Here is a 10,000-nt window from a genome sequence, read left to right as displayed (position 1 = left end):
TTGGTAAGAGGATAAACAATGAGACTGGTAGACTACTCATGGTGACCGCAGCAGAGGCAACAAAGGCTACAGTACAATGAACAATTATTTACCGAATTGGAGGTGGATAACTGATTTAGTGCATACCAATCCAATGGACAGCCAGCCTCAGTTACTCACTTCAAGTGCTCTTCTGACAAATTGGCCAAAAAGCTTATGCAAAATCCAGTGCAATGGTGGGAAGTGAATAGCGAATATGATCTGGATTATCTGAACAGTACTATCTGATGGCTGGTAGATACTAAAATTGGGTCTTTAGCGAAAAGTTGTGTATACAGCAGGATTTTTACAGTTAATTGTATATTTGTAAACCATGAGAAATTCAACATTTTTTCTCAAATCTAGACTTGTTAGCAACTTACAAGTGCAGATGCAAATGGAAGGCCTTTGTATGAGGTGACGATCTGTTTAAACTGGATCTCTTTACCGAGTACTTTTGAAATCGCATACACTGCACATAAAATCATCTACAGGGGAAAAGAAAAACCAAGTTAAACTGCTATACACTGCAAACATTCCTTGAAGATTTTACCTAAAGTAGCTTGCTAGTCAGCCATTCATCTAATCATTGTTCAGGACTGATACGCTCAAATCATTCAGTCTGTTTCACTTGATGGTTAGGGTTCAAACGGCTCACATTTATTGAAAATACATGGACAGAAGTAGAAGTACATCGAATGTCCAAGATCTGAATCCAGTCTCCTCAAGCAAGAAACTTTGCTCTACATTGGTTATCTTATCTAAAGATTTTCAACCATTATAATCATTACACTGACTGTGTGTTGTCCGTAAGAGACGTACCTGGTCCAAATGTCTGTCTTTTATCAACTGCCAATGAAATCTTAATGACTGTTCCAAGCATGTCCACATGTGACCACGCTGAAATGAACAGAATCATAAAAGAATTAATTAAATTAAGAACGCTTTTTCTTGCCAGGAAATAACATTATTACAAAGGAGGCCGCAAATAACACAAGAAATTACTTGATTTTGTTTTACAATAACACTTAGATACATTAGCCCCATTATTTATTAGCCTCCACTACTTACAATTACTTTATCTGAAATTGTTATCATTACCAATTTTATTATTTTAAACTTACCAGTGTATCATCTACATCAAGTTTACCGCAAACAGACATCAATCGATTATAAGCCAACTGATTCACTGTAAAAGATACGTATGCAAAATGAAATTTCATTAGCAAACTAAAAATAAATATGCACAGCATACAAATACACGTGTACATGTGAGACCCAGTACTCCGCATATTGTTTCAGGCAATTTTACATTGTTAAAATCCTGAGATAGTTTATTTGTTTCCACTTGCTTGTGTATTCACTGGTTTTTACACAAGACGTTTGCTTAACTAACACCCCATCTGGGGAGGCAAGGATTATCTTTCCTAGGTCTTTTTCTACAACTGACACCAAACAACTGGAATACATATAACTTGCCACTGATTTCAAACAATAACAAACAGCTTAACAGAAAGTAAAGCACCAACCTTTCCTTAAGAACAGATTCAATGGCTGAGATTTTTTCTGCTGCTGCCCAGGGCTTCTAAACACAAAAAGGGAGAAACGGTTAGAGAGGAGTAAAACAAAATCGAGTCTAAATTTCTTTGACTAGTGAATCCCATCAATGTTTTGCCGGGTGGAGGAGAGGAGGTGCAGCTCTGGTTTGTGACAGAAAATGTTTTCTTTTCATGTTTAAGATAGGATTGAACCTGGACTGAGAGGCTGAGCATAACTGTCTTGTGTTGAATTTCACTGACTCAACATTTTGGCCTTGTTTTTCTCTTAAACTAAATGTAAACCTTCGGGAAAGTGCAATTTGAACAGTGCCTAGCAATCTCCTCCCTAGCACTTACACTGATGCAGAGTCAGCAAATGTGTTAGAGGCAACCTCCATTGCTTTTAAAAGAGGTGAATCCTACAATGACAAAAATAGTTCAGTTTAGTTTATTTAGCCAGTAGTCAACAAATACACATTTTATTTAGCGAAATGCAAATCAAGCTATAAAAGTGCAAAAGTGATGAGGTCACAACATGGCAGCTTATGTTACCCTGAACAACAATACATTTATAATAATTTGGCATGCATGATTATAATACAGGATTTTGAAAACACCAGAATAAACATTATAGCACAGGAATTTTTTCCAGTTTTGCAACTGCAATCTATAGTGAAATCTGTAGATCAGAAAAGTGCTCACACACTAGAAATGGCTGGTTACAGGATACTCCCATACAATGTATGACACTGAACCATGATTCAAATAATATTGGAATGCACAATCTTAAGGTGGTTAATGATAGAGGATGATGATTAATAACAGAAGCAATCAATCCGAGATTTAGTTGTAATCTACTGTCTTTTTTATACATTGACTTCCTTCACATTCAGATAATGCCTAGGTCACTGATCAGTAAGCATTCATACTTGTACCATGAACTATGATTTGCAATTCACTTACTGCTGCCCAGGCTAAACTCTCTAACACTTGTTCCTCTATCCTATTTAAATGCTGAAAAAGAAAAAAAAGGTCCACCATGAACTAAAAGTGCTTACAAAGTACCACTTTTTTAATCCTTGATATTAACCACAGAAAAGGAATGGATATGCTACAGAATCTCCACCGTCTGATCAGAATATTACACAAATGAAGAGCCAAATATTGAAATAACACCCGAGAGGAAACCATGGACAGCTTTTTCTTCCTGGTTTGGACTAATTGGCCATAAGCATGTCAATTTAAATTCTGTCCCATTGGTTTCCCCAGAAGCCCTCTATCAGTCATTCGAAATTCAACTAATATTTATTTAAATCTCTCTCCCACAGCAACAGACTAGTAGTAAAGTAAACTATGTGTGTCACATGGCAAAGTATTCAAAAGAAAATTCTGTATCCCAATAATTAGGAGTTGTACACAAGCATAGTGCCTATTTATTAGTAGGTACTTCTGTAACATATACCACAAAATAGCCCATTTTCAAGTTGCTGTGAACCTTACAAACTCTTCATATGAAAATTAGTTTTGTTTGCATATGAATGAAAACTAATTTTCATGACAAAAACTTTGCACTTACCCTCACTTTCATGATGAGGTTCAAGGCAACTCGCAAAATGGTCTATTGAATTGCTTACACTTGAGAAAACACTGACAGTTGTCAGTACTCACCTTTATTAAATTGCTACCAAGAAGTGGCTCATGAAGAATAAAACTTTCCGTGACTTTGAAAAAATCAAATGCCTGAAGTACAAATATAAGTGGAAATATTATTATCCCTTGAAGCCATTTCAGCAGTCACCATGGAACACATCTACACCACTAGTGATGAAGCAGTGCTGGGTAATAATGACTGCAAAACTATTGGAATTACTCCTGAATATTACCAATAGCCACAACAAAGCTTTGGAAAGCAGCATAGTGTGAGAATGAGTAACTCGCGCATGCATGGGCACCCTGTTGGCCAACACGGCCGGGCATGCCCACACCGTTGTTATGTGTCGTGTGCATGTACTCACAAGTCTTTATTGTTTTCGTCCTATTTTTGTATTTTTATCGGTAAGTCTCACCCAATCATTTCATTATCCATCCATAATCATTTAGTTTAGATATTATACTTTCTTTTGCATAGGTTTTTTGTGGCCATTCTTAGTATTTTTAGTCCCATTTCATACAGTTTTGTTCATCTGTGGCCGTGAACTCGCGCCATGTGACTGTAGCGTTTCGCCCCAGTTTCACCTTTTGTCATCGTTAACTTTTGTGACTTCGTATGTAATTAATTTGTAATTTCCATAAGTTTACATAGTTTGCATTTCTTTTAGTGTTTCTAAGATGTTCTGCCGTCAGGGTGAGCTTATTTTGTTGCTTTATTGCTTCATTTTGTGCATTCGGTTTCTGTCTTCATGACTATACAAGGTTCTTGTACCATGACATTTTGTCTATGTCTAGTACATTATTGGATCCAGAGCAGCCTTCGTGTCTCCTGTTTCTAGTTTTAGTCACGAGCATTGTGTACAAACCTTGTATTTAATTTCATGTATTTTCTGAAGATTAATTTATGTAATTTTGTATTAGGTTCTGCTGTATATTAAAGCTTATGAAAAGAACCTGTGTCACATAGAGTTGAAGGGGCTAGTGTGGAGAAAATACAGTGTAAGGATGATTGATCCATCCATTATCGACGTATTGACAAGCACTTTAATAACAGCTGTGAAGGAAACACTAACTAGTTTGAGCCAAACACCCCCACCCCACCCTTGCTGCTTAAATGCTTACCAAACTTTCAGATAAAAGACAGCTACTTTACATTACCTCCAGCCTCAAGGCAGTTAAAATCCATGGGAATTTTAAAGCTGGCCCTGCAAGTGAAAGTTGTTTGGTAAATTTAATACAATAAATGTATCCACATATAACTAATTAAGCAGTGAAGCTCAGATCAATGTTATCAGTACAATCCAATCTTATAACTGATCATGACAATCACATGCTCCTCTGATTCTGAATCAAATTGGTATTTAATTTTGTTTGATGGAGGGAAGAGCATAGCAAGGTTATTAAAGAACCATCTGGGATGCAAACCCTGGAATCTGTTTCTCACACTACAGAACAGGTTTGGGCCCAGCAAGAAGGGTTTTTCAAATCTTCTTTCTGTTGAGTGGTGGTAGTTTTTCATGCAAACTAGCCCAGTGTGTTTCAGTTAATCTTGTACAGTTTCAAAGTTCTGGCTTTCAAAATTAGTAAAGCAAACTTTCTGGTAATGAACATTGTGTACAGGTGTATGTAAGATAGGTTTTTGGACATGAAATGTTATCAGACTCTCAGAAGAAATGCATGCCAAACCATAGCAGGTGGTGGTGGGTGAGTGCTCTCACTACTGTACCATCCCTGTTCCCCAGAAGTGGTTCACAACTTCAGAAGATTTCTTAGTTGTTACTGAAAGGCTATTAATATTATGACGCAACATACATGGAAGTACTCTGTAGGCCATAACCACCTCAAGGGAGCAGGCCATAAGGGAAACGTGAAATGCTTGACTGTTCAACAGAGCACTACAATCAAGAATAGAAAGAATCAAAAGATCACAAAGGTGGTATTTAGGATCTGCTCTTTGCATTACAATTCCGCCAAATAACATTCAATAAGTTACATAAATTTTAATATTTTCATGCATGCCCTCTATAATCATCCAGATAGAATTATATTCTGAAGCTGTTCCTTTTGTGGAAGGAGGAAAATCAAAGAACTTGGACCAAAGCCATATGAACAACAATAGCCTCAACCAACATGATTCAGAGACCATGATTTGAACCTACTCCAACCCTTAACTGATCACCAGAGGTTGTAAGGCTGGGACCACACCTTTTCTTTGGCCTCTTCTGACTATTTGTCTCTTAACTCAAGGGAATGCTGTAGCGTAGGGGAAGAGCGAAAAATGTTTCAAACGTGAAGTCATGGTATTACCTGAAATCACTGCATGACAATCTTTTCTCCTCCTGAAGTATAAGAACAAACAATTTGAAGGATTATTCAATTAGATCTTCTGGACCAGCTAATAGCTGTTAAGACAATCAATGATACATGTAGCAACTCACAGCTAGCAGCATTGCCTCCATTACTCTGTAATATAGCTTCTTTGCTTGAACAAAAATCTGGAATAACAAGATTTGTTGATTTATACCTTGTCAACCTAAACATACACGTACACCAACCTAAACAAGCACTGTACTGTGAAAGAACAACAAGAGGCTCCCCCTCACACATCGTCTTTCATGAAGTATGCCAGTTCATTTGATCCCTGCCTCCTTGTGTCCCCATTTGAGTGTTATTAATTCTGTAACACTATGTCATTGAGTAGTATCCAGACACGTGATGGTTGCCATCCTCAGCTGTTTGACCTTGTGTAGTTCCCACATGTGTATTGGGCAAAGGTATCAGGTGAAACTGATATGTACCACAGCACAGAATGTTTGTATCAACACTTACATGATGTTGATACTACTGAATGTTATACTACATTATTTTTTACCTGATTTGAATTGTTGCTGTTTTCTTCACCAACAGCTTCTGTAAAGCCTTTTATAAAATTCTCTTGGACATCTAAAAAATAAAATAAAAAAAGTGTTTCCCAGTAACACAGCTGCTCAGGTAAAAGTGTTTAAGGTGAAAATGTTTCCCATAAAAAGAAACAAAAACAACCACTTACCAGTTAATTGTGACTGTATTAATGCTTGAGGACCTCTTTTGCAACACTGCAAGAATAAGAAATGCAATTTAAAATGCATATCACAAATGTAACCTTAAATTTTGCTATTTGATTAATAACTGTTGCTGTAACAGTAGCAATCAGAATAACATGAACACTTTGATTTGATTTTAACACACTTATTTTTCCACAACCAAGAGATGCAAGAAAAAAATAAAGATAAACATTCCAGTACTACAGCTTTCAGTTAACTCAAACAACACACCTGACTGCATTTGGTTTTCCCTCACACTGCGGCACACTCTAACACAGGGGATTTATCAAGGGTCGGGCACTGGGCAAATTGACTGTCTGCGAACATGACCTAATTGCTCAGCTGCTTTTAACATCTTAACCAACTTTTTCAACAAAAAGACCACATTCAAGTTAACTATCCTGCCCAGGTGCACAAACCTCCTGTCCACCTGTTCAAAATCTTAAAGAAACCCCTCGTAACAGTTTTGCTACTTTGGTCAAACATCCCATTGTCAAGGTATAATCAAGGAATGCTGGTACTTACAGTCCAAAATCTTAAAAGCTCCTGACTTGGGGAATCACTAAACAAAAACAAAAAGAGTGTCTCAAAAACTCATAAACTGTTTGTATGGTGCAATGATGAATACATTGCAATCTATTTTTGATTGGTTAATAGCAATTAGAAACACAGTGGTGGCCTATGAGTAACTGTGCTAAAAATTTTAATGTTTTGTTGATGAGCAACGTATCATCATCATCATCATCATAGTTATAAACAAGTGACTGTCATTAGAGATAATTAACATATGACTGTTATTGAACTTTGGTCATATCACAGATGGCTTCAAACAGGTCACCCTCTCTTTATTGACCAATATTCTTCTACCAAGAAAGTGAGATGGCCTGCTTCTACTTGGTCTCTAGACTGGAGTTTTCCTGAAATTTTAAACTGTGTTTTGCTGGAGATAACTTTGATCTGAAGTCCAGAGTACTGCCCTGATACTCTTACTGGTGAGCCATCAACAATGCACACTTCACTCTACAGTAACAGTGCATTAACAAAAACATTTTTGTACCTCATTTCATCAAGCACAGCTCTTAGATCAGCGACTGGGGATGGATAAGGTCCTCTAAGGATATAAATAAGAAACCAAATATGTAACTAAACATGTATTTCAATATATATTTTTTCTCTTTCCATATTAGTGGACTGGTTGTTGCACTACCCACACCCTAAAACATATGATTACTCCTACACAAGTAGTTCTTTTTACTTATCACAAACTTATGGGTGGTGCTTAATCAGGGGTATCTAGATTGGCTATGCAAAATTGTTAGTAAGAGAAACCCCACAAAAATCCAGGCTGGACAAGACTGCTGCCTCTCTGTAGTGAAGATCATTAATTTTTGTTTAAGACAATGAAAAAAAAAAAAAAAAAAGAATCAAGGTTCACAAATCAATAACAAAACTAACAAGAAGGCAGTTGAAAACAATTTTTCATATCAGTTTTGTTATTGATTTGTGAACCTTGATTCATATTTTTAAAAGCAAAATAAATTAATGTTAAGCAAATTATCAGCAATGTCAATTTTGGGTAGTGTGTAACAAAACCAAAGAATAAATAGTTATTTTTTAATTAAATTTAACTGAACAGCATAATTGTCATGTGCATACATTACCTTGATTCTAGAGCCGTTACACTTGTTGTAATTGTGTGGGATTCATGCACGGAAGTATTAACAGCACCTCCATTTAAAGTACCACTGCTGAATGTAGTAAAAATTGAATGAAAACACTCAAATGAGAAACGGATGGATTACAAGGATATAATATTAACAACTGTACTGCAATGTACAATATGCAAGAACGTTGCGGGGATTCATCTGTAAGGTGACATTAACCTTAAATTGGGATAGACCCTTTAGTTACGACAGGTTGATCTGTTTTGGGGGTGAGTTTTCTTGGAGATATTAAACAGGGAAAACGATAACTCCCAAATGTTACATGTATGTCATGTATGTATGCCCCGGGAACAAAGGGCATATTCTTAGTCTGTAAGCTTTCAACTTCTGGAAGAGCTATTCTAACATGTAAACTCCTCCATTACAATCAGGACTATTTCTTCTCCCTCTTGGATAGGATACCCAGCACAAATGACAAGCCATTTCTGTTTAATGGAAAGAGCCATTAGGAGAATTACCCATGATACCCAGCATGATTTTAGGATGCTAGTCCATAACAGGATACCCAGCATGAAGTGACCATGAGTGTTACTACTCTCCCCTGGATGGGATGCTAGTCCATCACAGGATAGCCAGCATGAAGTGACTATGAGTATTACCACTCCCTTCTATGTGATGCTACTCAATCACAGGATACCCAGGGCAAAGTACCTACAATAGGTGTATTACTACTCCTCCTTCGAGGAAGCCAGTCCACCATGGAATACCCAGCATAAAGAGACTAAGCATATTACTTCTCCAACCTCCTGAATGGAATGCTAGTTCATCAAAGCATTACACTGGACAGCATTTTGTCTGGTGTCTCTAAACTGTTTCTGATCCTCTGAAACTACTACACGTACTTGGAATGATTGTGTGTTTACAACAAAAGAAATGCAGGAGTGTTTCTTATTCCTTCAGTGAAATTATATTCTTACAGCACCTTTCAGTTTCACTGGAAGGAATCCACAAGTAGCCATCTTTCTCAAAGAAGTCTCGCTCGTCAAACTCTCGACACTTGCCATAAATTTCCTCATACATGGAATTTAATTCATCTATCTACAGATGAACAGTAATCGCTGGATTAGGTTGAGCAAGATATTGGTTTTTGTTAGTGGCATAAAATGAAAAATATTTTTGACGTTTGTCACCAACATCAGTAACAGAAAACTGATACCAACTGTGATATTTTCATCAAAAATAAATAAAAATTTTCAATCAATGACAAAATTAGTTTTAGCTTAGGAAAAATTGGTTAAAGAAAGCACAATATTATTATCCTTACTTGTAAGGCAAACTTAATTTACAAACAAGCCGTTCTTAAAAAGTTGTTACAAAATTCCTGTAATACAAGATAACCGGCCAGGAACATCATTCTACAAGTGAAACAAAAGTGAAGTATTAATCAATCATGCAATTTTCAGTCACTTACTTCCAACAAGTCATCTGTATTACCCTGTGGAAAAAATACACCAAACAACTCAGTAAAACAGCTGTAAGCAATGACTGTGTATACAATAACTAAGCTTTTGACCTGTCCCATGATCGAAATCTTATTACATGCAGACATTCAAGTATTTTAATTTGATAATGATACAAATAAACATCATGACCTGAAAGACCCTACACTTACTTGGGGTTGTCATTAGGGAAATTTAGCAACGACGACAGCGACGGCAGCGAGAACGTCGCTATTAAAATGAATTCGTGTTTTTCCAACGTTGTTATAATTATTCCAACTTGCTTTAAATGTCAAATGTAGGTGAAATTTTCTGGAGATAAATTCTTGGAGACTGCACCCAAGTTTAGAAAGAGAAAGAAAAATTCTTCCTCATGTGTTTACAACCTCCACAAAACATGCCATCAGAAATTTCACATCCTAGAACTTTTGTGCAGTGACGGCAAAGAAATGTACCCAAAAGTGTAATGCCTGTGCAGAGTTATTGTTTTGGGTAGAAAACCTATTGCTTTTTTGACGTTCTCATTGACATCTCTGGTGCGTTGCAAA

General features: G+C 36.6%; 1 protein-coding gene across 6 annotated transcripts in view; it reads right to left on the bottom strand.

The window, feature by feature from the left end:
• The window catches only part of LOC146449716 (retinoblastoma-associated protein-like), a 30,536-nt gene that overhangs the window by 3,478 nt on the left and 17,058 nt on the right, over window positions 1-10,000 (bottom strand). For 5 of the 6 annotated variants that reach the window (XM_085101667.1, XM_085101666.1, XM_085101664.1 and 2 more), the window contains 18 exons: window positions 9,425-9,448; window positions 8,936-9,051; window positions 7,951-8,037; window positions 7,347-7,400; window positions 6,815-6,851; window positions 6,256-6,301; window positions 6,079-6,149; window positions 5,645-5,701; window positions 5,514-5,545; window positions 5,019-5,101; window positions 4,365-4,411; window positions 3,225-3,296; window positions 2,520-2,570; window positions 1,914-1,975; window positions 1,548-1,603; window positions 1,143-1,207; window positions 841-918; window positions 402-506 (listed from right to left, as the gene is read on the bottom strand). In XM_085101667.1, the coding sequence (XP_084957793.1) occupies window positions 402-506; window positions 841-918; window positions 1,143-1,207; window positions 1,548-1,603; window positions 1,914-1,975; window positions 2,520-2,570; window positions 3,225-3,296; window positions 4,365-4,411; window positions 5,019-5,101; window positions 5,514-5,545; window positions 5,645-5,701; window positions 6,079-6,149; window positions 6,256-6,301; window positions 6,815-6,851; window positions 7,347-7,400; window positions 7,951-8,037; window positions 8,936-9,051; window positions 9,425-9,448 (1,143 nt within the window). The remainder of the gene's footprint in view (window positions 1-401; window positions 507-840; window positions 919-1,142; window positions 1,208-1,547; window positions 1,604-1,913; window positions 1,976-2,519; window positions 2,571-3,224; window positions 3,297-4,364; window positions 4,412-5,018; window positions 5,102-5,513; window positions 5,546-5,644; window positions 5,702-6,078; window positions 6,150-6,255; window positions 6,302-6,814; window positions 6,852-7,346; window positions 7,401-7,950; window positions 8,038-8,935; window positions 9,052-9,424; window positions 9,449-10,000) is intronic. The other variant, XM_085101663.1, reaches the window with a different exon arrangement.

Source organism: Pavona decussata, unplaced genomic scaffold (assembly GCF_977016875.1).
Source record: "Pavona decussata unplaced genomic scaffold, jaPavDecu1.1 SCAFFOLD_602, whole genome shotgun sequence".
In the NCBI taxonomy this organism is placed as follows: domain Eukaryota; kingdom Metazoa; phylum Cnidaria; class Anthozoa; order Scleractinia; family Agariciidae; genus Pavona; species Pavona decussata.
The sequence above is the reverse complement of the archived record's forward strand: the minus strand, read 5'-3'. Positions and strand labels throughout refer to the sequence as shown.